General features: G+C 39.5%; 1 protein-coding gene across 8 annotated transcripts in view; it reads right to left on the bottom strand.

Moving 5' to 3' along the window:
* gapvd1 (GTPase activating protein and VPS9 domains 1) overlaps positions 1–25032 on the bottom strand; it is a 148622-nt gene that overhangs the window by 53029 nt on the left and 70561 nt on the right. For 5 of the 8 annotated variants that reach the window (XM_072565762.1, XM_072565765.1, XM_072565767.1 and 2 more), the window contains 6 exons: positions 19632–19766; positions 16589–16781; positions 13397–13477; positions 9723–9883; positions 4613–4742; positions 4045–4170 (listed from right to left, as the gene is read on the bottom strand). In XM_072565762.1, coding sequence (XP_072421863.1) covers positions 4045–4170; positions 4613–4742; positions 9723–9883; positions 13397–13477; positions 16589–16781; positions 19632–19766 — 826 coding nt within the window. The remainder of the gene's footprint in view (positions 1–4044; positions 4171–4612; positions 4743–9722; positions 9884–13396; positions 13478–16588; positions 16782–19631; positions 19767–25032) is intronic. The other 3 variants (XM_072565766.1, XM_072565768.1, XM_072565769.1) reach the window with 1 other exon arrangement.

The following is a 25032-nucleotide window of genomic DNA, read 5'->3' as shown; positions in this document are numbered from 1 at the left end:
ACTAACATCTGGGTGCTAGTGCCAAAACTGGGACAATTGTCTTACAGACTTATCAAGCAACTGCCTGACATTGTCTGTAAGGTATGATTCCGTGACTGTGACTATGTCCCAGACATCAACATCACCAGCCCTGAAGATGGTCCCATCCCACCAGCAGGACACACCCGGCAAAGGTGGCAGCACAGTGGTATACAGTTGGGTGGGAATTGCCCTGGGAGTCCTCAACATTTATTCGGGACCCATGAAGTCTCATGGCTCCAGGTTTAAATATGCGTGAGGAAACCTCCTGCTGATTACCATGTACCGTCCTCCCTCAGCCAACAAATCGTCACTACTCCATGTTAAGCAACACTTGCAGGAAGCATTTAGGATGACAAGGGTACAAAATATTACTCTGGTGAGGGAAACCACCAAGAGTGGCTCAGCAGCAGTACTACTGATTAAGCTGGTTGAGTCCTAGAGGATATAGTTGCTAGACTAGGTCTATGGCAAGTGGCGAGGTAACCAAGAGGGAAAAACATATTTGACCTCATCTTTACCAATCTGTCAGCTGCAGGTGTATCTGTCCATGATGGTACTGGGAAGAGGCACTACCAGACTTCTTGTGGAGTTGAGGTTCCATCCTCACATGGAGGACAACCTACTTGTGTTGTCATAAGTGATCACTGTGCTAAATAGGATAGACTTTGAAAAATCTAACAACTCAAGACTGGGCATCCACGAGACGCTGTGGGCCATCAACAGCAGAATTTGAAACCTCGTGACCTGGCATTTCCACCACTCAACCCCAGTACAATGGATAGTATAGGAAGCCATTCCAGAAGCATTACCAGGCATACCTGAAAGTGAGGTGTCAACCTGGATAATCCACCAAGTAGGGCTACTTGCATGTCAAACAGCATAAGCAGCATGTGATACACAAAGCTTACTAATCCCACAACCAACGGCTCAAATCTAAGGTCTGTAGTCCTGCCACATCCAACTGTCAACTGTCAGTGCAAAAGATGCTTTTACAGTAACCTGCAGCCAGAAGTGCCAAGTGGGTGATCCATTTTTGCCTCCTCCATTGGTCCCCAACATTATAGATACCAGTCTTCAGCCAATTCGATCTACTTCACATGATAATCAAGAAACAGTTGGAGAGACTGCATATTTCAAAAGCTATAGGCCCTGACAACATTCTGGCAATAGCCCTGAAGACTTGTGCTTTAGAACTTGCACTCCCCAAGCTAAGCTGTTACAGTACAGTTACAACATTGGCATCCAGCCAACAATGTGGAAAATTGTCCAGCTATGTCCTGTAAACAAAAAGCAGGACAACTCCAAGTCAATTACCATCCCATTAGTCTACTCTTGATCATCAGTAAAAGTGATGGATGGTGTCATCAAAAGTGCTATCAAGCAGCACCTCCTCAGCAATACCAAGTTTGGGTTCTACCAGGACCACTCAGCTCCTGACTCCATTGCAGTCTTGGTTCAGAGCTGAATTTCAGAGGTGAGATGAGTGTGACAGCTCTTGACATCAAGGCTGCATTCAACTGAGTGTGGCATTGAGGAACTCTGGCAAAACTGGAACCAATGGGAATCTGGGGGCAAACTCTCCCATGGTTAGCATCAAACTTGTCACATACAAAGTTGGTCGTGGTTGTTGGAAGTCAGTCATCTCAGCTCCAGGACATATCTGCAGGAGTTCCTCAGGGTAGTGTCCAGGGCCCAATCATCTTCAGCGGCTTCAATGACCTTCCCTCCAAAATGGGGATTTGCACCGATGATTGCACAATGTTCAGCAACATTCACAACACCTCAGATACAGAAACAGTCTGTCCAAATTAAACAAGATCTGGACAATATCCAGGCTTAGAATGACATGTAGCAAGTAACACTCATGAAACACAAATGCCAGGCTATGACCATGACCAATAAGAGATAATCTTACCACCATCCTTTGACACTCAATGGCATTACCATCATTGAATTCTCTCACTATTACCATCCTCGGGGTTATCATTGACCAGAAACTCAATAAGACTCACCAGATAAACACAGTGACTACAAGAGCAGGTCAGAGGCTAGGAATACTGAAGTGAGTAATACCTCCCGATTTCCCACAGCCTGTCGACAATCCACAAGGCACATGTCAACAGTGTGATGGATTACTTCCCACTTGTCTGGACGACTGGCACCCCAACAACTCACTCAAGAGGAATGACATAATCCAGGAGAAAAGTAGCTTGCTCGATTGGCACTACAACCACAAACATGCACTAAAGCTCAGTTACAGCAGAGTGTACTATCTACAAAACACACTGCAGAAATTTTCAGATTCTGCAAGGGTCAGGCAGCACCTTACAAACCCACAACCACTTCTATTTAGAAGGACAAGGGCAGTAGATATCTGAGAACGCTCACACCTTCAAGATCCCCTCCAAACCACACACCATCCTGACTTGGAAACGTATTGCTGTTTCTTCCCTGTCACTTGACCAAAATCCTGGAATTCCCTCCCTACTAGCTTTTGGGACAGCAGCAGATCAAGACGATAGCTCACCACCACCTTCTCAAGGGCAACAAAAATGCTGGCCAGCCAGCGATGCCCTCAACTCTTAAAATGAATAAATTTTATAAATGTTGCTCGTATAAGGAAGGCAACATGAATAATCAAGGAAATTATACAGCGGTGAGCCCTACATCAGTGGCAGGGAAATTGTTGGAGAAGGTTCTTAGTGACAGGATTTACTCATTTGGGATAGTCGGCATGGCTGTGTGGGGGAGAGGTCTTGTCTTACAAATGTGATTAAGTTTTTAGAGGAAGTGATGAGGATGATTGATGAGGGTAGGACAGTGGATGCTGTGTGAACTTCAGTAAAACATTTGACAAGGTCCCTACTATGAAAAGATCTTATGGGATCCACAGTAAGTTGTTAAGTTGGACATAAAATTGGCTTGGTTATAGAAGTTAGCTTTCCTGACTGGAGGTCTGTGACCAGTGATGTTCGGCAAGGATCAGTGCTGGGACTGGTGTTGTTTGTTATATAGGATGAAAATGCAGACAATCTCATTTCACAGACAACGTGAAAATTGACCGAGCTGTGAACAGTGATTAAGATTGTCAAAGGATACAGCAGGATAATGATCTACTGGGAAGTTGAGTGGATTTAATACAGACAATTGTGAGATGATGTGTCTTGGGAGGTCAAATGCAAGAGGAAAGTAAACAGTAAACAACAGGATCCTAATGAGCGTTGATTATACAGAGGGATTGTGGCATGCAAATCCATGACTCCTTCAAAGTAGTAACACAAGGTGTTAAAGGTGGTATATGGCATACCTGTCTTCATCAGTCAGGGCAGTGAGTACAATCAAATCAAGTTGAAGTTGTATAAAACATTGGAGGACTGTGTGCAGTTCTGGTTGCCACACAACAGTAACGATGTGGAGGCTTTGGAGAGTATACAAAAAGAGGTTTAGCATGATGCTGCCTGAATTGGAGTCTACTAGCTATAAGAAGAATTTGGTCAAAGTTTGTTTTTGTCAAAGGTTGGGCATGACCTGATAGAGATATATTAAAAAAATTGTGAGAAACATGGAGGGGGTGAATAGTCAGAGTCCTTTTCCCAGGATAGACATGTCAAATATCAGGGGAAATAGGTTTAAGATGAGATGGGAAAGTTTAAAAGGGTATGTGTGAGCCAAGTCTTATTATGCAGAATGGTAGGTGTCTGCAACATGCTGCAGGGGTGTGGGAAAGGTTTGGGCGAAGCAGATACAGTAGCAATGTTTAACAGGCAATTAGACAGACAAATGAACAAGCAGGTAATAGAGGGACACAGACCATGCGCAAGCAGATGGGATTAGTTTCGAATGGCATCATGATTAGCACAGATATGATGAGTTGAAGGGCCTATTCCTGTGCTGTACCATTCTATATTCTTAGTAGAATACTGTGGAAGCAACTAGGGAATCAAGATTAAATAAATCATTGATTTACAACTGTTTGGTCGACTGAGCTTTCAAAGTGCTTTGTTACCATTCTGTTTGACTTACCTTGTTCATGTTCCAAAAGCTGTAAAGCTTCAACACCATTACTTCCAGAAGGCCCTGCTCCAAGTTCAGAGACTGATTCTCCTTCCAGATCAAGTGAGGATACAGAATTTGAGCGGTTTGAAGGTCCTATTTGGTGGAAATATTGACAGCTAATTTAAAATATATGATAAATACAAATTTAAAGAGATAGAAAAACCTTAGGTGGCTGACCTGTTTTACGAAAAGATTCAAACAAAAAGCTAAGTTTTGATGAAATTCTTCAAATGTGACAGCAGGGCAACAAAGGAAGAGCTTAGAACAAAATTGTGAACTTAAGAATTAGTAATAGAAAGCTGTGCCACAAACAGTAAGCCAAGAAAGAGTACACATCAAAGAATTCAATTTCAGAGTAACACAATTGCTGGAAGGCAAGACCGAGGGTGGAGGAAGCTGTGACACGTTGAAGCAAAAATCATTCAGGATTTCAAAAGGAGAAGAAAAATTTTACAAGTGAAGCAAAAGGGAACTATTCCCAATGAGGTCTAGGGTAATGGAACTCAGTACTTAACTAATCCAAGAAAAGTCTCACCTTCTGATATTCCCTCCAGATTATCACTGCAGAGAGAAAAACGCAAAGTTTTATCTGGTTTGCCATGCAGTTTTCCATCGTCTGTAGGCACTTCTCCCTGCCCACTTTCAGCAAGCTGCATGCTCAACACCTGAACAAAATAAATACATGAGGCAAGAAGTATTAAAATAAGCTATGATTTGGCATTCTTTTGTGGAAATATTCTTTTAATGTTATTTGCTTATAAATTGGATAACTTAATATTTTCAGCACAAAACTCATACTTTGTCGTATTTAAATTTAAATCACTGATGATTTAATTATTTTGAAGCACAATACATTAGATTTGAATTACCTTACAATAGCTATGAATTTTATGACAGATAAACCGATCACTTAATTAATCAAATCTAAACCTCTTCAATACTATTGTAGCAACTAAATGGTTTGGGATTGTCAACTGACTAGAGAACACAGTTATATTACCACATTTTTCATGCTGGTAGCACTTAAGACTGTCTGTAATCATCTGAAATCGCTGATAAACACAAAGCAGTGTGAGGGTCTTGTGGTGCAGTGACAGTATCTCTATCTCTGCCAGAAGATCCAGGTTCAAATCTCACCTTAGGATGTGATGACCATAAAGGTGTGTCATAATACGTCAAACAGCTTGATAAAAAATTTAAAAGATGCCACGACCATATTTCCAAATTAGCTATCACAACTGCCTGAGGTACAATGAATACTTAATGGGACAAAGGCATTTGGATACTCTGAAGATTTGAAAGACTCAATATAAACAGGTTCATTCACATGAAGTTTATCCATATAAACTGAATATTAAAACTCATGGAAGAAAACAAATTAAATTGAATGTTCAACCTGGTTAAAGAAATGTTTCAATAAATTATCATCTTTTTGCCGTTGTTACCCATGTCGAACAAATAATTTTATGACGAGATAGCAAAACACGAGAGTTCATGTAAGAGTAACTGATATAATTTCAGACAAGCAGTTATATAACTGGAAGAATTTTTCAGCCCAAACTATTTCACATCCTCCAACCCTTGCAACATCCTTGTAAATCTTTTCTGAACTTTTTCAAGTTTGACAACATCTTTCTGATAGGAAAGAGACCAGAATTGCATGCAATATTCCAAAAGTGACCTAACCAACATCCTATACAGCTGCAACATGACCTCCCAACTCCTATACACAGTACGCTTACCAATAAAGGAAAGCATACTTAACACCGCCTTCACTATGCTACCTTCCTGTGACTTTATTCTTTGCTGTAAAGGAAATTCAAAAAGATGTTAACAAAACGGCCACTAGGTGGTGCAAATAACATCTTCCACTCCTTCCACAAATTGAACAGTCTGCAATTTTGTCTGCATCAACCAATCAATGCATATGTAACACTGGTTTTTTTGACATACAAAGTTGAGAAACACATGCAAGTTTGAAGATGGAACTACAATAATAGAATTTGATGGGGATAAGGACACTATGGTTGCGGGTAAAAAAAACTACACAAACAATGTCAATATACTCAGTCATGGGATGTGCATAGATCAGATTGTTGTATGTTGAAATGGACTTGATGTCTATTCTGACTAAAAAAAATCAAACTTTGAAAATGGTCAGCAAAAATTATTAGTGTAACAGGCTTTGTTTAACCTCTCGCATCATGCCAGCCTCTCAAATCTGCAGAAATTTGTTTTGCCTCAGCTCAAGGAATAATAGGTACAAAATAAAGAAGAATCGCACATCTCTAGTTTTGGAATTAACTGATGCAGCTCTGCTTCTCATTGATCACTAATGTATCATTCATCTTGAAATGATTTGAGAAAAAGCACTGGTGTTTCTACTATAATTAGAAAGTTAGTTTTACATTCTGACAACTTTGCAATTTGTGCATTCAAAATAATTTTGAACAATTCAAATTGTGTATCAATTCTTGAAGCATAACTGGACTTTTAAAATCAAACCCTCCAAGATAATAAAGGTGATGTGACATACTTTAGAGTATCAAATCTCTTTTCTCTTTGAGTTGTCTAATCTACAAGTTTATTAGCTTAGAGGATAGACAAGCAAGCAATCCTCAATCGTCAACTATTTCCATTTGTAATGAGCTACTAGGATATGAACAAGCAGCCTGGGATTAGCTTTCAATTTGATCTTCCAATGCTTATTTCTTCAGAAACAAAGAGTCATGAGTCACAGAGACGTACAGCATGGAAACAGACCCTTCGGTCCAACTCAGCCATGCGGGTCAGATATCCCAACCCAATCTAGTACCTCCCGCCAGCACTTGGCCCATATCCCTCTAAACCCTTCCTATGCATATACCCATCCAGGTGCCTTTTAAAATGTTCATTTTACCAGCCTCCACCACTTCCTCTGGCAGCTCATTCCATACACGAACCACCTTCTACTGGAGAAAAGTTGCCCCTTAGGTCTCTCATATCTTTCCCCTCTCATCCTAGACCTATGCCCTATAGTTCTGGACTCCCCCACCCCCAGGAAAAGGCTGTCGTCTATTTACTCTAACCATGTTCTCCCATGATTTTATAAACCTGGAAGTTAGCCCTCAGCCTTCAATGCCCCAGGGAAAACAGCCCCAGCCCGTTCAGCCTCTCCCTACAGTTCAAATCCTCCAACCCTTGCAACATCCTTGTAAATCTTTTCTGAACTTTTTCAAGTTTGACAACATCTTTCTGATAGGAAAGAGACCAGAATTACATGCAATATTCCAAAAGTGACCTAACCAATGTCCTCTACAGCTGCAACATGACCTCCCAACTCCTGTACTCAATACTCTGACCAATAAAGGAAAGCATACTAAACACCGCCTTCACTATGCTACCTTCCTGCGACTTTATTTTCAAGACTCCAAGGACTCTTCGTTCAACAACACTCCCTTGGACCTTAGACTAAGACTTGCTTTCCCAAAATGCATTAAACTCCATCTACCACTCCTCAGCCTAGTGGCCCACCTAATCAAGATCCCTTTGTAATCTGAGATAACCTTCTTCGCTGTTCACTACACTACCAGTTTTGGTGTCATCTGTAAACTTACTAACTATACCTCTTATACTCACATCCAAATCATTCATATAAAAGATTAAAAGTAGCAGACCCAGCACGGATCCTCGTAGCACTCCACTGGTCACAGACCTCCAGTCTGAAAAACAACCCTCCTCCACCACCCTCTGTCTTCTACCTTTGAGCCACCTCCATATCCAAAATGGCTAGTTCTCCTTGTATTCCATGAGATCTAACCTTGCTAACCAGTCTCCCATGGGGAACTTTGTCAAACGCCTAACTGAAGTCCATATAGATCACGTCCACCACTCTGCCCTCATCAATCCTGAGTTTTTTGAAAAAGTAACAATCAAGTTCGTGAGACATGATTAGAAAACAATCTACCTTAAGTAACAAAGAACCCCAGGTACTATTACTAGCATTTTTTTTTTGGAACTTCAAACATTATACTTTTAGGTCCTATTTATGTACAGTTAAGTTTACTTTACATCAACTTGTGAATTACATAATCAACTGCATCCATGAAATGACCCATATTTCAGCAGCTCCCCATCACAATCTTTATTTAATCCTTCCAGTCTCAACTGTTCATGACAAATTCATCTTTCGAATTCTCCAAGGTTGTCAGGCAGCATACCTTTAAATACCAGTTGCTGTTCTTCTTTACATCACAATATTAATAAAATCAAATAGGTCAGGGAAAATAATTTGAAAATAATTAATTTTCTGCTTTGGTCAATAATGGTTCCGAAGGCCCTCTGCTGAATAGGCGTATCTGAGGCTATGATAACTCAGAATTAAAAATATAGTCAAAGTTTATTTCTCGAAATTTCAAAAGGCAGAGACATTTCTCAAAACTTTTGACCATTACATTTTTGCAACCAAACTTTCCAATACACAATATTAATCCACACAAACTCAACATCTCCTTCTCAGGATGTCAGTTTGCTCGCTGAACTGGAAGGTTCATTTTCAGACGTTTCATCACTGAAGATGTTACCTAGCATGGTGACGAAACATCTGAAAAATAAATCTTCCAGCTCAGCAAACAACCTGCATCCAGACTCCCAACCTGAGCTATAAATTTAAAGTAGTTCTGGGATTTATTTATTAGTGAACAGAAAACTGCAACCCATTCTAAAAGATGAAAGACTTAACAGCAATCTAGGTTTGTTCAATACATCATTTCAGTTGCACGACACTAATCTTTTGCTATAAGTTCTGTGTCTTATGGTCCTGCTCAACAACTACCCGATGAAGGAGCAGCATTCTGAAAGCTAGTGCTTCCAAATAAACCTGTTGGACTATAACCTGGGGTTGTGTGATTTTTAAGTTTGTCCACCCCAGTCCAACACAGGCACCACCACATGTTCAACAGATCAGAATCTAACCATCATTCCTTGACGCTCAATGGCATGACCATCCTGAATCCCCCATTATCTACATTCTGGGTTTTGCCATTCACCAGAAATGGAACTGGAACAGCCATCAAAGTACTGTGGCTACAAATGCAGGTCAGAGATTAAGAATTCCATGCCATGTAACATTTTCTGTTTCTGCAGTGCCATCCATCAAACACAAGTAAGGAGTTTGATAGAGTATTGGCCACTTGTCTGGACGAGTGCATCACCAATACCAATCAGGATGCTTCCCACTTGACTGGAACCCAAGCCATCACCATGAACATTCACTCCCTTCATCATCAACACACAGGAACAGTGGTGTATACCAACTGCAAGATTCATCACAGTAACTCAAAGCTCCTCAGACATCACCTTCTACACCCTTAGTCTCAACCATCTGGGAGAGAAAAGGCAGAAGCATAGGACCATCACCACCTGAAAACCACTCACCAACCTGACTTGGAATTATATCACTATTCCTTCACAGTCACTCGGTCAAAATTCTGCAAATCCTTTTTCAAAGCAGCACTGTGGATGTCGCTGAATCTCAGTGATTACAGCAAGTCAAGGTGGCAGCCCACTACAGTTTTCTCTAGGGCAACAAGTATTGGGTAAGAAATGCCAGCCTAGCCAGCGATGTCCACATGCCATTAATGAATTTTTAAAATGAACTGTTGTACCTCATTTTCTGACATCATGCCAGGTGACATCTGAGAGGTAATGCCCAGTGAAATAACCAATACTTCTTCAGGATGGACCTCCTGCAAAGGCTCCTGACTTGAACTTTCATGGTCAAAGTGTTGCTCTTTTGCTTCATTTGTCCGGCCCCTATTCCTTCCAGCTGCAAAATAAATTAGCAACCAATCAGCTCAAGTCTCAACTTATTCAAATTACTAAGAATACAGATGATTTAACAGAGCTAAGCTCCACTTTAAAAAAAAATGCACTAATAGAAAGTAAATACAAAAACCTCAATGTAAATAACTATCATTCAACTAGGCACATCACAGATAGGAAACAGTGAGGTCTGCAGATGCTAGAGATCAGAGTTGTGCGTGCGTTGCTGGAAAAGCATAGCAGGTCAGGCAGCATCCCAGCAGGAAAATTGACATTTCAAGCTGGAGCCATTCCTGATGAAGGGCTCTAGCCCAAAACATAGATTTTTCTGCTTCTCAGACGCTGCCTGACTTGCTGTGCTTTTCCAGCAACACATCACAGATAGGCAAGAAGGCTAGTAGCAATGGAGTGCCAAGACACTGGTGCTGCAAAGATATTGTTCACAATCAGCTCTTGGGAAAATTTGGAATGGATAATAAATTTCAAAGCTTGAATTCTTGCATTCTCAGCAAAAAAACATTTACTCAAAAACAAAAGCAGCATCTTCTTTGAGACCAACGGTTTGACTGATGATTTTATTTTGCATAGGTAGGTGAAGAACACAATGTCTTTTAGACAACCTTGTGCACAAATGTCCTCCCTCGAGATGAGGTTTCCTTGTGCTTCTGGGAGAATTTGAATTAACATGACTGGAGATGGAGATCAGCATATAGAAGCAGACAAAAAATAAGATGCATTAGGTGGAAATGTTGGACAGTACAGAAGGGAGTGAGATATTAGAAAAGGAATGAATTAATAAAGACAAAACGAGAGGATTACAAAATACTTAGGTAAGTAGTGTAGTTTGTGAGCTACAGACATAATTAGCAATGTGGGAATACAAAATAATGGCAATAATGGAAGTCTAACTTAAAACTGGAGAGCACTGGATACTTGGCATATAAGAATGCAAAGTCTGCAGAGAGGACAGAGAAGGAATAAAGGAAGGTAGGTTAACAATATAGATCAGTATAAGACATTGCAGTGTTAGAAAGAGACTGAAAGAGACAAAGACAAAGACAGTTTATCCAGTCAGAAGAAAATCAGACTACTCGAGGTTAATCCATAGGCCTATTAGTCAGACAGATAGAAACCCCACATCTGCAAGAATAATCAAGTGCTATTACTGGGACTTCAATTGGTTATGAAGTTGAAGGAGTGTACTGTACTTTAAGAAAGAGTGAAAGATGGCAAGCACCTGTCAGGCACAGTGTGTATTGGACAATTTGAAGATGTAGCAGTTGAGCTGTAACTTAGATACAGGAGCTCTTTTCACAGCAGTCTGAATTTAACCAGTTTCAATTATGACCCAAGACACAAAAACCCAAACAAATTTGAATTTTATTGTTTTGACAACATTGAACCAATGAGACAATCCAATATTTTGGGGTATAACGAGCAGCATTTTGGACAGTTAGCCAGAGAAAGAGCACCTTCTGCCATCAACAGACTGCCCGCAACCCTCCAAAAGCTACCTTTGTCACATGAAAAATTTGTGCAACAGACGACCTAGGGAGATTAACAGAAGAGGATTGACACTGCTGTCTGGTTTTGAAAATTGATTTACTGTAAATTTAATAGGGGTTTTATCAGACCAGCATATTGTTATAGAGTGGGAGGTCGATAACAAATCTTTCAGACATAGAAAGCTCAGAGTTGTAAATAGTTGCTGTTTAATATTCCCTTTTGGAGTTAAAGGATAAAATTGTTATTTTTTCTTTAAATGATGGAATTTGGGGTAGTCCTCAGTCACTCCTACTTTAGCAGATTACGAGGTGAAGTGAGCTTTTCTGTGGTGTTGGTTTAATTAGAAGGATTTACCCAGTGTCATAACATAACTATCAATTAGGATAACATTAACATTTAAGTTGGGGTGGGTTCCAAAATGTGGTCACGAGAATTTCCTTCATCAACATTGTCTCAGCCTAAAACTGGCAGATGTAGGAGGATCACAAATGTCATTCAAGTTCTGCACGGTAGATTGACTGAATTAAATGATTCAATGATTTTGTTACATGTACTTTACAGTGAGAAATACAATAAACTACAGTGAAAAACTTTCAATTGTCACTACAATACCGCTAAATTTTCATTGTTTAAGAAACAGAGAAATATGAAAAGATATAGCTTAAAAGAGAAAAGTCCATCTCTGTTCAAGTTGTGAGCCAGCTCAGAACCACCACTGCCTTGCCTCCATTACGGCAGACCCAACTAATGTCGAAGTCATTGATGCTCAGGCACCATCTTTTGTTGCTGGGCTGATTGACCTCTGCAACTGCCTGTGCCAGACCCAATTAAGTCTCTCACCATAGCCCACCTCAATGTTGCCATGATGCCCTACCGCCACTGCTTCACCACTGCAAGCACAGGACCCAGCCAATGACAAAGCTGCCAATTCCCGGGCATCATCTTTTGTTGATGGGCTTACTTCATTGATGTCACCTCATGGACCACTCCTCCCATGATCCTAGCACACTTAAATATCCATACTTTACAAAATCAGATTGGTATTTAGATGCATCACTTTAAATATTCAATGTAATTTTATGGACTAAGTCAACCATTTTGATGTTTCTTCAAAACTGTCTTGGCAACACTTAAAATGAAAATATTTATTAAATGGATGTCAAGAATGTCTGAAATTGTTGCTAATTATTGTCCTGAGTTTATGTAGCTTTAAAAGAAAGGAAACCAAATGCATGTTAATTACTTCAATTAAAAATCATAGCCACTGCTTAATTATGTTTACACTTTCTTTTTTCATCCAAATGCAAAATTGATAGCCAACAAAGATCAGTGATAAAGTCATTGTTTGTTATAGATAAAACAGAAACCTCAAATCATATAGTACAAAAAGTGGCCCTTCAACCCATTAAGACTGCACCAAAAATACACTATCAGCTACACTAGTCCCCATTTTCCCACAAAGGCCCATAGCCTTGAATGTTATGACACTTCAAGTGCTCACTGAAGTATTTTTCAAAGGTAGTGAGGTTTCCTATCTCAAGAAATAGTGGTGGATGCAGGTACAGTTACAATGTTTTAAAGAATTAGTACACAAATGAGAAATGTTGGGAGGGATATGGGCAAAGCACAGGCAGGTGGGACTGGTTTAGTTTAGTTTAGTATTATGGTTGGCATGGGCTGGTTGGACCAAAGAGTCTGTTTCCCCATGCTCTATGACTCCTCTTCCAGACAGTATATTCAAGATTCCCACCACCGTCTGGGTGAACATGTTTTTCCTTAAATCCACTCAAACTCCTACCTTATCTTTAAAATTATGCCCTCCTCCCCCCCATTTTTCATTGCATCTCATAAATAGATCAGTCTTCTGTGCAGTGGTCACAACTGCAAAGCACCCAGAATACAAGACACTCAAAATGCCCTTTAGTAATTCCAGTAGACTATATAATATGTTCAAGATCTTGACAGTATTCTAGCATTTCTGGAAGCCTCTTTGCATGAAGGAGTTACCCACCAAATGGAGTAACAAGGGGAATGTGAGCAGTCAGATTTGTAGCTGAAGTATCCCAGGCAGTAATGGCTGCTAATTGTTGTCCTGAGTGTATGCAGCATTAAAAGAAAGGGAAACCAAAATGTTAATTAACTAAATTAAAATTCATAGTCGCTACTTTTTAGTATATTTATAAGCTCCTCTTCATCAAAACATAATCAATAGCCAACAAATATCAATAATAGTCATCGTTTCCAATAGACAAAATTCAGAGCATGCCCTGATGCAAACTTTTTTCAAACAGTATTTAAAGGTTCGTTTGCAACATCACGTCTAACTTGCATCTATTTGTGAGGATATCCCAGTCAAAATGGGACATAATTAGCACAAGGCTGTTTGCCAAATCAAAGAAAAATAAAAAGGAAGCTTTTTTCTTCACATATTATTAAAAGTGGTATGATTGCAATTGTCAGACTTGGCAGGATGCACTCAAGATATAAACAAGCACTGATCATGCAGGAAATGTTAGAAAACCAGCTGCAATTTGTGAATGATGGATTCCGCCAACAACTCAGCATGCATAACAAGCATAAGGAAGGAGTTTTGTTTCACGAAATGAATATCACGTGAATTACATTGTTCCTATCAAATCAGTGAAAGCAATTCTGACAAAGATTCCAGGAAGAGGAGGGGATTGGAAATGTTTTACTTTCAGTTACACATTATTTTGTCAGCGTGCGCAAAGCAGTTGTAACGCTGCCAAGAAATATTCTGTTTGATTGAAGTTCTAAGTAGAAATGTCAAACATTTGAAAGATGTTAAAAGATGAAAAAGCTAAATTATTTTTCTTCACAATGATTTCAGTTGGTGTATTATGAACAGGAAAAAACTAGACTAAAACATTACATTGCTAATCATTTGAAAGTTGCAAATCTAAGGTCTGATGCTTTGTTTTAATTTGATGCATGAATGGAAGTCCTGCATCATATTGAACAAAACTGGATCAGAAACAGGGCAAAATGAAAGATACATTAAAATTTATAGTTTCAGCTGACAATAATAGGATTTGAGGGAGAACTGTGAAAATAAAAATTGTTTTAAAAAAAAGTGATCAATTAATCAATAAAACAAGAACAGGACTGAAGGAAGGTCACTGATCTTGAAATGTTGACTACTTTTCCTCTTCTGCTGCCAGACCTGCTGACTTTCTTCAGCAATTTCTGATTTTGTTTAAGAACAGGCCTGATCCATGTGTTTTTGTTCCGATCAGCAATGGGGAAACCATCATTGACCTGATCATTGTATCACCATATGGGAAAGTTAGATTGTATCATTGTTCCTCAGCTTGCTGGAAACTAATGGACAATTGTATGGCAATTATATTAGTATACCGATCAAGAATAAGTTTGAAATTCGTCAGGCTATTTGCCAAGGAAAATAAAAAGACCCGCTGCTTTGAGAATTTAAATCATTAAGAACAGAACTTGCTAAAATTAACCCATTATCCTTACCTGCCTTCATTAAGTCACCAATCGCACACAAATTTAGTTACCTCTTAATTGTTCTCTCAAGGCAGCATCAGGACAATGAGAGAGAGGGGGCAGCAAATGCAAACCTTCCCAGTTCTGCTCACACCCCAAGAATGAAATATTTTCAAAAGGGATGGGCAAAAATCAAGTTTAGCTGGGTTGCCCTCTCAAAAAGAACCACATGACATATAGCCATTTTGCTAAGGAGTTGGACAGCAACCATGCAACCACACCCCTATACAAATCAGTGTTATTAAAAGGAGGGTAGAAATCTTAACAGAAAGCAACTATTTAAAGAAAACACAAGTGACCAAGAAATCTTGTTTATAAATACGCCTACTAAAAGTCATAGTGAGTCATTATTAGAAGTGGGCAAGATAAGCAAACAAATTTACTTATGGTAAGGAAAACATATGTTAAGTTATTTCATGATGGAAAGAGTTAAAACACAGTCCCTGGCAACCAGTAAAAAGCATGATAACATGAAGAAAATGCTCCAGTCAAAGGCAATTTGCTTGCTCCAAAACATCTTGGAATAAGTGAATGCAGAAAGGATTCTTATTCATCAAGAAACAATACTGATACATTTCTTAGTGATGGACATGCTACACAGCCCAAGTGAACACGTCCTCCACCTTTACAACTAAACCATTTACATTGAAATAAATGAATGAGAACATAAATTTGCAAATTTGTTCAATGTATTATCTAAAAGCAAACATCACTAGTCAATACACACATTGTGTGGTAACACTAAACAAGAAACCTGCACCCAAAGGATAATCATATATTTGAAGTCTTGATTTATAAGCAGATCTTTGTAATTTTTTTCAATTGCCAACGTCTAAATTATAAGTGGAGGTTTCAAAGATATGTGGCACTTATGTATCAAAAACTAGACACTAGTATCAAAACCAAACAACAAACAAGGCTTATATTTGGAGCAATTGGTACAGAAATCCCAAAGTTGCCTCCAGTTAAGTACACTATGTCCTGTTGCATAACTGAAGAAAAGCACGGGGTGCAGGAGTCACCCTTCTGACTTATTATAAATTGAACGATGAAAAGTGATATCTAATCTAACCCAAATCTTCAAACTCCTGATCTATAACCTTGTAGGTACGTACTTCAAATGTCATATACAAGTGTTTTTTAAAAAATGAGGCATTCGACCAGGGCCACACTTCAGGCAGAGTTCTGGATTCCCACTTCTCTTTATCTAAAAAGATTATTCATTTCCCTACAATCTTGTAGTAACCACTTGAAAGATATGTCCCTTGGTTACTGATCCATTCTTGGGGTTTTCTATCCACTTTATTTAGGCCCCTAATTTTACACAGCTTAAGCAAATCATTCTTTGGGCTATTCTGTTCCAAAGTAAACAAGACACGTCTATCCAATCTTTCTTCGTAGTTGCAAAAGATAATTTCTGACAACATCCTCAAATCTCCACTGTATCCTCTCCAGTTTTATTGTTTTAGTCTCCAAATCATGAGGAACTTAACATTCTTTTCACTTTCATAAGCAACACTTTTAATCTTACGAGCAAAAAATAAATATCCTGCAAAATTCTGGTACAAAGCACAAACGTATATATCCAGAATATTTAAACAATATTTGACATATTGCATTGCAAAATTACAGCTACACTCCTCATAGGTTCAAGTAAAACAGCTGCATCCCGTACCTATTTGAAGTCTATTTTTTTTGTTGGCTGGAGTAGTTGCAGGGGATAGCTGGGGTGTGCTGGAGGGAGTCAGCTCAAGGCTATTGCTCTTCCCAGCTCTGGGTTGAGGAAGATTAATGATAAGATTCTCCAGAGCCATCTTGTCCTCTTCTCTTAGCAGGTCCCTTGACTTTACATGCCGTGCAAAATTAACCTATGAAAAATAAGTTTAGTTTTAATTAATAAAAATAACAATTACATTTATTGCAAGCCTATTAAGATTCACCAAATTGCAACAAGCTTCAGTGATTATTGCTGATTGAGAAAAGATTACAAAGATTGTAAAGTTTACAGGAATGTTTTTTGCTTTATCCTTTTCACTGTGGCCAAATTTATTTCTGCTTAAGGCTTGCGCTACATTAGTTTCAGACTGGAATCAAGGGTAAAAGACAATATATTCTCATCTTCTACAAACTATAAAATGACAATGGGATAAACCCAGAAATAACTCTACTGGTCACATCTGTGTAATAATTTTCTCTTCAAGAGTGTGCTGGATATGATTGGCTATCACTTCAAATGGTCTGGCAACATCTGACAACGCCGCAAGTGATTAAATCAGTGGCATTTGGATCTCATTGCAGCCAAATGCAATGTCACCAAGTTTGTATCTAATGAACATAGATCAACAACTTTCTAAATCTAAAAGCTAGCAGCAAGGGAGGTTCAAAGAGATATAGAAATCTATTTGCAAAAGGTGAAAATGTTTGGAGGACTTGAATACAAAGGACTGTAAATCACACTATAGCAGTATAAGGCCCTAGTGAGGGTATACTTGGAGTACAAAGTTCAGTCCATCTCTTAAGGAAGGTCTACTTGACTTGGAGGAGCGCCCAGTCGATTTACTAGAATGATATCTGGACCTCAAGATTGAATGATTTGGAGAAATTACACAGATTATCACTTTATTCCTTGGAAATTACAAGATTAAGGATTAATTTGATCAACTTTCCATGATATTAAGAGGAAGAGGTTAGATAAACAATTATTTCACCTTCTGGATTAGTGGTGCTGGAAGAGCACAGCAGTTCAGGCAGCATCCAAGGAGCTTCGAAATCAACGTTTCGGGCAAAAGCCCTTCCGAAACGTCGATTTCAAAAGCTCCTTGGATGCTGCCTGAACTGCTGTGCTCTTCCAGCACCACTAATCCAGAATCTGGTTTCCAGCATCAGTAGTCATTGTTTTTACCTAATTATTTCACCTTGTTGAGAAACACAGGATGAAACAGTATTAGTTAAAAACTATACACAGGTCTTTCAGGAGCAAGTTACCAAAAATCTCAGATGTTTTGAACTCTCTTTCACAGATAGCAGTGATACAGAGTCAACTTTTGATTTTCATTCTGAGACCGACAGATTTACATTAGGCGAAAGTATACAGGGCTATGAGTAAAAGTTTAGATCAAAGATTGGCCATTATCTGTACGAATGACAGAACAGTTTGAAAGGCTAAATTGCATATTCCTGTTCTTATGTTCTCAATTGATTCTTACTTTTAAACTTATTTTAAGAGGATGATATGTGTAATCTTTCTACTTAAAACTGTTGGCAAGCACAATTTAGAACCTACAGCACAAAAACAAGTTATTCAGTACAAGTAGTTCACAATAGTATTTATAATCAAAACATGCCTCTTCCCACTCGTTTCCATCTAACCCACTCAACAAACTTCCATTCCTTTCTGCTTCATGTTTATATAGCATCTCCAGACCTGCAGGTACCCTCTTTTAAACATTTAAAAACTATTCATCTGAACTTCCTGTCTGCTCTCGGTTACTAAACTTTAATGTGGTAGTACTAACTAAAGCTGCCTGCAACACTTTCTCTGAAACCAACTGAACGCCAAACTTCTTAATACAGTGCAGTGGAAATCATTACTTAAAATACCCAGATTAAAGTTTCATCTCCTGCTTTATAACTTTATGTTCAATTTTTTTGCATATTGAAGTAATAAGAACAAGAAATGATAATGCATAAACATATCTAATTAATGCAGCAATTGGTAGAATCTTTGATGCTGGTCACATTGAAAAGAAATAATCACTAAAAGGAAGTTTCATCTTAATATTAAAGCTTAACAAGGAATTTGGAGTCTGGACTGTGATGTAAAAAATGTCAGTACTTGAGCAAAATTTTTCCCAACAGGAAAACAAAGATGAAGGGAAATTACTTTCAGGTATTAAGCAGAAATGGATGCTGAACAACAGATCCAACCCATATCCAGTGATCATTTAAAGTGACTGCAATTCTTTCAGCACATTAAAAAAAATCAAGCAAAGAGACATGACATGTCCAAGTCAACAACTGGCTAGGCTCCCTGTATCGCTGTAAGAAGCACTCCTGGCAAGTAGAAAATATGGCATGCATTTGCCCTCTTAACTGAGTGGCATCAGGACAAGTATGGAAGGGGAAAAAGCACAGAAATTAGAGAACTGCAATGTGAAGGTGAACAATACAGGTATGGAAGCATTTAAAATTGATATAATAATGCAAGTTTACTAAATGAGACAGATCTTTGATGGGCAAGCATGTCTTTTATTTAACAATACATCTTTAAGTCACATATTTAGTCTACCAACCAACGAATCAATTGGCCACATGAATTCTTAGTAATGGAATTAAAGCAGTTGAGGAAAATCAATAGAACAAACATGAGTATTTGTGAACAATTACCTTGTACTGAGCATCACTGAATCAACATACCATCAGATATAGAGCAAAAAAAAAATCAACTTTCATGTTTTATAACAAGTGAGGCACCACTCAACTGCAAAAGTAGTGTTATATTGTCCACAAATTTATGAAGGAAGTTCGACAATATTTTCAAAAGACAAATTGCGAAATGTACAATACATTCAAGACAGGGTCAGGGTGAGAGTATGACAACTCCCACCTCTTGTCTGCAAATATACATGAAGTTCAATGGGTAGGTATTACATTCCAGAACAACACATAACTTGGGTCAGTACTAAGGCAAAAAAAACAAGCAAAGCATGTATGCTTACCAAGTTTACAAGTTGGTTGTGTGTCATGTAGACAACAGTCCTACTTAGTCCCTCCAGCAGATTCATTGAGGACATAGGAGGAGTCTCCACTGTACGACCGCCAATGATAACATCCAAGAAGGCCGCAACACAACTCTGTAAAAGTTTGAAATAAAATATATTATTTTCTCATATGTCTTAAAGTCTCCTCTCTGAAATAAAAACATCAATTTCACTTAAATACTATCACCATTCCTTACAGTCACTTGAAAGACTATTGCTTGTTATTAATAATGGCTGGCACAATATGGTAGAAATAATGGCTGAGTGACTTCGGAGCAGAACATGACGTACCCAATGTTAAAGATCAACTCAGAGGGCAAAAGGTGATTTGTAATGTACTGCCTTAAACTTTCAGAAGGCAGAAGGAATTATTACAATTCAGGATTTAAGTTAAAGGAGTCTCACATGAGGTTCTGCCTCGGTGACTGTTTCTCTGTTACAACTGACTGACCATCACTTGATGAAGGAGCGTTGCTCCGAAAGCTAGTGTGCTTCCAATTAAACCTGTTGGACTATAACCTGGTGTTGTGGGATTTTTAACTCTGTTACAACTGGTTCAGTAAAGTAATGGATTCGGGACAATCAACAAGTGGGCACCTTTGCGATCTGGAACTTTCATTATGATTGACTAAAAGGCTAGAACAAGTGAAACATTTTCGCTCTGATTAGGTCAATCCTTAAAAAATGAATTACCAGTATATAGATTTCATTGTACGATTGCCATCTGAAAATATACATTAAGTGAAGTTGGTTACAGTAAGGCTCATTAATTATATCAGCACACCTTAACAAGATGTTATTTAGTACTTTGTTCTTGCAATTAGCACACTTTAACATGATGTAAACATTCTGAGTCAACATAACTGTTTCTATACAAAGTATAGCAGTTGAGACATCTTAACTGGTGACTAAGAGAATGTGGGACATGGAAATGAAAACATTCATAACTGTGATTTGAAATCTTAAAGTGTAGCCAGCCATCTCGATGTCATGTGCTATAGTTTGCACTTTACATAATATTCAATGTTGACACTCCATTCTGTACCTTTAAAAATGATGAATAAGTATATTTTGATGATATTACAATGATGTAAAGAGGGAATGGAACTTGTTTACCGGATTAATCCCTGGAACTGTTTTACAAGGATAGATTGAGAAATGAAGTCTGTTTTCGCTCAAGAAGTGAAGAGGGGAAAACGCAGTGAAACTCAAATATTCTTACAGGATGAGACAGGTGGATAGCGATGAAATATTGCCCTGGCAAGTGAATTTAGAACTGAGATATCATCTCAAAAGGGAGACCACTGTAATTTTTGTTTTAAATTCACTCAAGCATTTGCAGGCATTAACGATAGGGCTGGCATTTACTGCTCACCCTTAGTTCCCTTTGAGGTTGGAGGTAGCTGCCTTCTTGAATTTTGCAGTCCAAGTGCTGTGGGTAGACAGACATTGCCATTCAAGAGGGTGTTCCAAGATTTTTGACCCTGTGACACAGAAGGAACAGCTACACTATTTCCAAGTCAGGATGACATGGAGGGAAACAGGAACCTAGTAGTGTTCCCATATATCTGCTGCCCTTGTCCTTCTAGATTAAAGTGGTCATGGGTTTTGGAACGTGCTACTTAAGACACTCTGGTGAATTTCTGCAGTGCATCTTGTAGATAACATACATTGCTGGTTCTGAGCCGCAGGTGCTGGAGGGGGTGAATGTTTGTGAATATGCTACCTTTGTTCCCTATGGTGTCAAGTTTCTTGAATGCGATTGCAGCAAAACATATCCATGCAGGTGGAGAGTATGCTATCACACTCCTGACTTGTGCCTTGTAGATGGGCAAACAAGCTTCGTGGTTTCAGAAGGGGAGTTACTCACTGCAATATTTCTAGCCTCTGATCTGTTCTTGTATTCACTGCATTTTAGTAGTTAGTCCTGTTAAGTTTCTAATAAATGCTAACCCAAGCTAGTTGATTGTAGGGGATTCAGTAATGGTAATATCATTGAATGTCAAGGGCAGTGGTTAGGTGGTCTACAATTGTAGATGGTTATTGCTTAGCATTTATTTGGCATGAATGCTCAGGCAACTTTTCAGCCCAAGCCTGGATTTTTTTCCAAGTCCTGCTGCATTTGAACATGGGCTCCTTTGGCATTGGAGTCATCCTGAATTGTACCGAACATTGTGCAATCAGCAAACATCCCCACTTGCCTCCTTATGAAGGGAAGGTCATTGATCAAGCAGTTTAAGGTAGTTTAGCCTAGGACACGATTCTGAGGATCTCCTGCAGAGATATCCTGGAAAGAGATGACTGACCTCCAACAACCACAAACATCTTGCTTTGTGGCAGGTATGACTCCAAACAGCAGATTTTCCTTAGATTCCCAATAACACTAGCTGCCACACTTGGTCCAATGCAGCGTTATTGACAAGGGCAGTCACTTTCACCTCAACTCTGGAATTTAGCTCCTTTTTTCCATGTTTGAACTGAAGCTGTAATGAGATGAGGAGCTGAGTGGCCATGCTAGAAAACAAACTGGGCTTCAGTGAACAGGGTAATGCCATGCAGGATCATCCACTCAGCATTTCTGGTTGAAGATGGCTGCATATACTTCAGCCTTATCTTTTGCACTGATGTGCTGGGCTCCCCCATTCTTGAGGATTTGGTTGTTTGTGGAGATTCCTTCCCTGGCTAGTTATTTAATGGTTCACCAACACTCAACTGGGTGTGGCAGGGTTGCAGAGCTTAGATCTCATCTACTGATTGTGGGCGACTTTAGCTCTGTTTATCACTTGCTACCTATGCTGTTTGGCATACAGATAATCCTGCTTTCTAACTTCATCAGATTGACACCTCATTTTTAGGTATTCCTAGTGCTGCGCCTAGTATGCCCTCCTGCACTCTTCAATGAACTAGTTGTTAATTTTAAATCCAAGACAGATAAAATAGTTTTGTTAAACAAACAGAATGAGCCACAAGGCCAGGACATGGAGTTAAACCACAGATGTCCCTGAATGGTAAACAGGCTAGAGGAACTGAATGGTCTATCACTGTTCATACGATTCACTGGCTTGATGGTAGAGTGGGGAAATGCCAGGCCATGAAGTTGCAGATGGTGTTGGAGTACAATTCTGCTGCTGTCATTAGTGCATACTGCTTCAGGGATGCCCTATCTGGAGTTGCTAGATTTGTTTAAAGTTTATCGCATTTAGCAGAGAGATAGTGCCACACAACATCAAGTGTTCTCAATGTGAAGATGGAACTTTGTCTCCACAAGAACTGTGTGGTGGTCACTTACTGATACTGTCATTGGCAGATGTAGCAGGTACACTGGAGATGAACTGGTAAAATGTGCGTTTCCCTCTCGTTGGTTCCCTCACTACCAACTGCTAGACGGGATCTGGAGCATATCCTTTGGGACATGACCAATCCAATCCATTGTGCTGCTGCCTAGCCACTCAGGACGAGTGGGACATGGCAAATCCGTGGATAATGATGATGATGATGTCTGGGACGTGGGCTCTAAGGTATGATTCTTTGAGTATGACTAGGTCAGGTTGTTGCTCTGAGAGACAAATATCTCAATTTTGGTACTAGCTCCAAAATAAAAAGAGGGCTTTACAGGATTGACAAGGCTGGGCGTGCCATTGTCATTTCCAGTGCCTAGGTTTCAGGTGGTCCATTGGGTAGAAGCCAAGCAGTTTCATTTCTTTTTTTTCCCCCCACAAATTAATGACTTGCTAGGCCATTTCAGAGGGCAGTTACGAACTAGCCACATCAATAGGTTAGACCAGGTATGACAGCAGTCTATCTCCCTAAAAGGATAATAATAATAAATTAGGTAGGCTTTTCCAACATTCAACAATGATTTCATCATGGTAATTATTAGAGCATTAATTCCAGATATTTACTCAATTTGACTTCCACTATCTGCAATGATGAAATTCAAACCTGGGTCCTGAGAACATCACCAATTTCTCTGGATTAACAGTCTAGTGACACTTCCACTAGGTCATCGTTTTCCTTGACAAAAGAAATTGCTTCAATCAAGATGATTGCAAATCTTTGAAACTCTCTACTCTAGGTGTCTGTGCAAGTTCAACTCATTCAACATGTGTAAGACAGAAATCGAAAGAGTTCTGGAGACTAATGACATCCAGTCACATAAAGATACATGGGAAAATACCACAGGTTGAATGATCAGCTATGGTCTAACTGAATTGCAGACTATCTGCTCAATAGCCTACCCAGTTATGTTCCTACCCAAGGCTACTCTAGGAAGTTTGTTTCCTCCAACTTAACGCATCTTCTTCTCAGAGAATGCACTATTTCACACTTTAAATGGGTTGCCATCAGCCAAATTTATTAATAGGTGGTTTTGTGCTGCAGCCCATTAAAAATCAGATTTAAATTGAACAAACTAATCTCACACAAGATCTGGACAGCCAACAAACTAAAAAGACTTTGATCTGACCATTCTTGACTAGATATAAATCCAGAAACAAAATGGCAAGATAATATCTAAGATATGCCATTCTAAAATCAAAGTAGACAGGCAGGAACCTGGAAGAAAACAGCAAGTCAGACAGCATCAAGGAGGTGGAGAAGTTGATATTTCAGGTGTAACCCTTCTTCAGGGCTGGGGGTGGGTGTAGGGGAAGCTGCAGATAAAGGGGGTTGGCGGGGCAGGGTATTGTAGTGGGGATGGTTCAAGACAGATAGAGTGTACAACCCGGTTGGTCAAAGGGAGGAATGAATCCGGTTGATGGCAGAGAGGAGTGGAAGGAGGGGGAGGGGCTGGGAAGGGAGTTGGGGGATGGGACAGGTGGTTAATTGAAATTAGAGAACACAATATTTTGAGTCCTCCGGGCAGTTGGCTGCCCAGGCAGAAGATGAGGTGCTGTTTCTCCAATTTGCAACGTGGTTCATGGAGACAATGGAGGCGGCCAAGGATGGTCATGTCGGAAAGGAATTGGGAAGGTGAATTAAAATGGGTGGTGACTGGGAGGTCCAGTCGGCCCCTGCGAGACCGGCTGTGATGCTTGGCAAACCGTCCCTCAAGTTTACATTTGGTCTCTCTCATGGAGACCATGAGAGAGAAAATCATATCGGGAGCACCTGATGCAGTAAACTAGATTGGACGAGAGGCAGGCGAACCTCTCTCTCATGTAGGAGGACTGTATGGGGCCCTAGAAGAAGGTGAAGGGGTGATGTGCTTGCAGGTCTTGCAACTTTGCTGGTTGCAGGGGAAAGTACCTGGGAGTTCAGGAGGGTTGGTGGGGAGAATCGTGTAAACCAAGGACTGTCGAAGGGAATGGTCCTTGTGGAAGGCAGAGAGGGATGGGGAGGGGAAGAAGTTCTTGGTGGT

This window comes from Chiloscyllium punctatum, chromosome 49 (genome assembly GCF_047496795.1).
Source record: "Chiloscyllium punctatum isolate Juve2018m chromosome 49, sChiPun1.3, whole genome shotgun sequence".
In the NCBI taxonomy this organism is placed as follows: Eukaryota; Metazoa; Chordata; class Chondrichthyes; order Orectolobiformes; family Hemiscylliidae; genus Chiloscyllium; species Chiloscyllium punctatum.
Note: the sequence above shows the minus strand (reverse complement) of the source record. Positions and strands in the feature narration are given on the sequence as shown.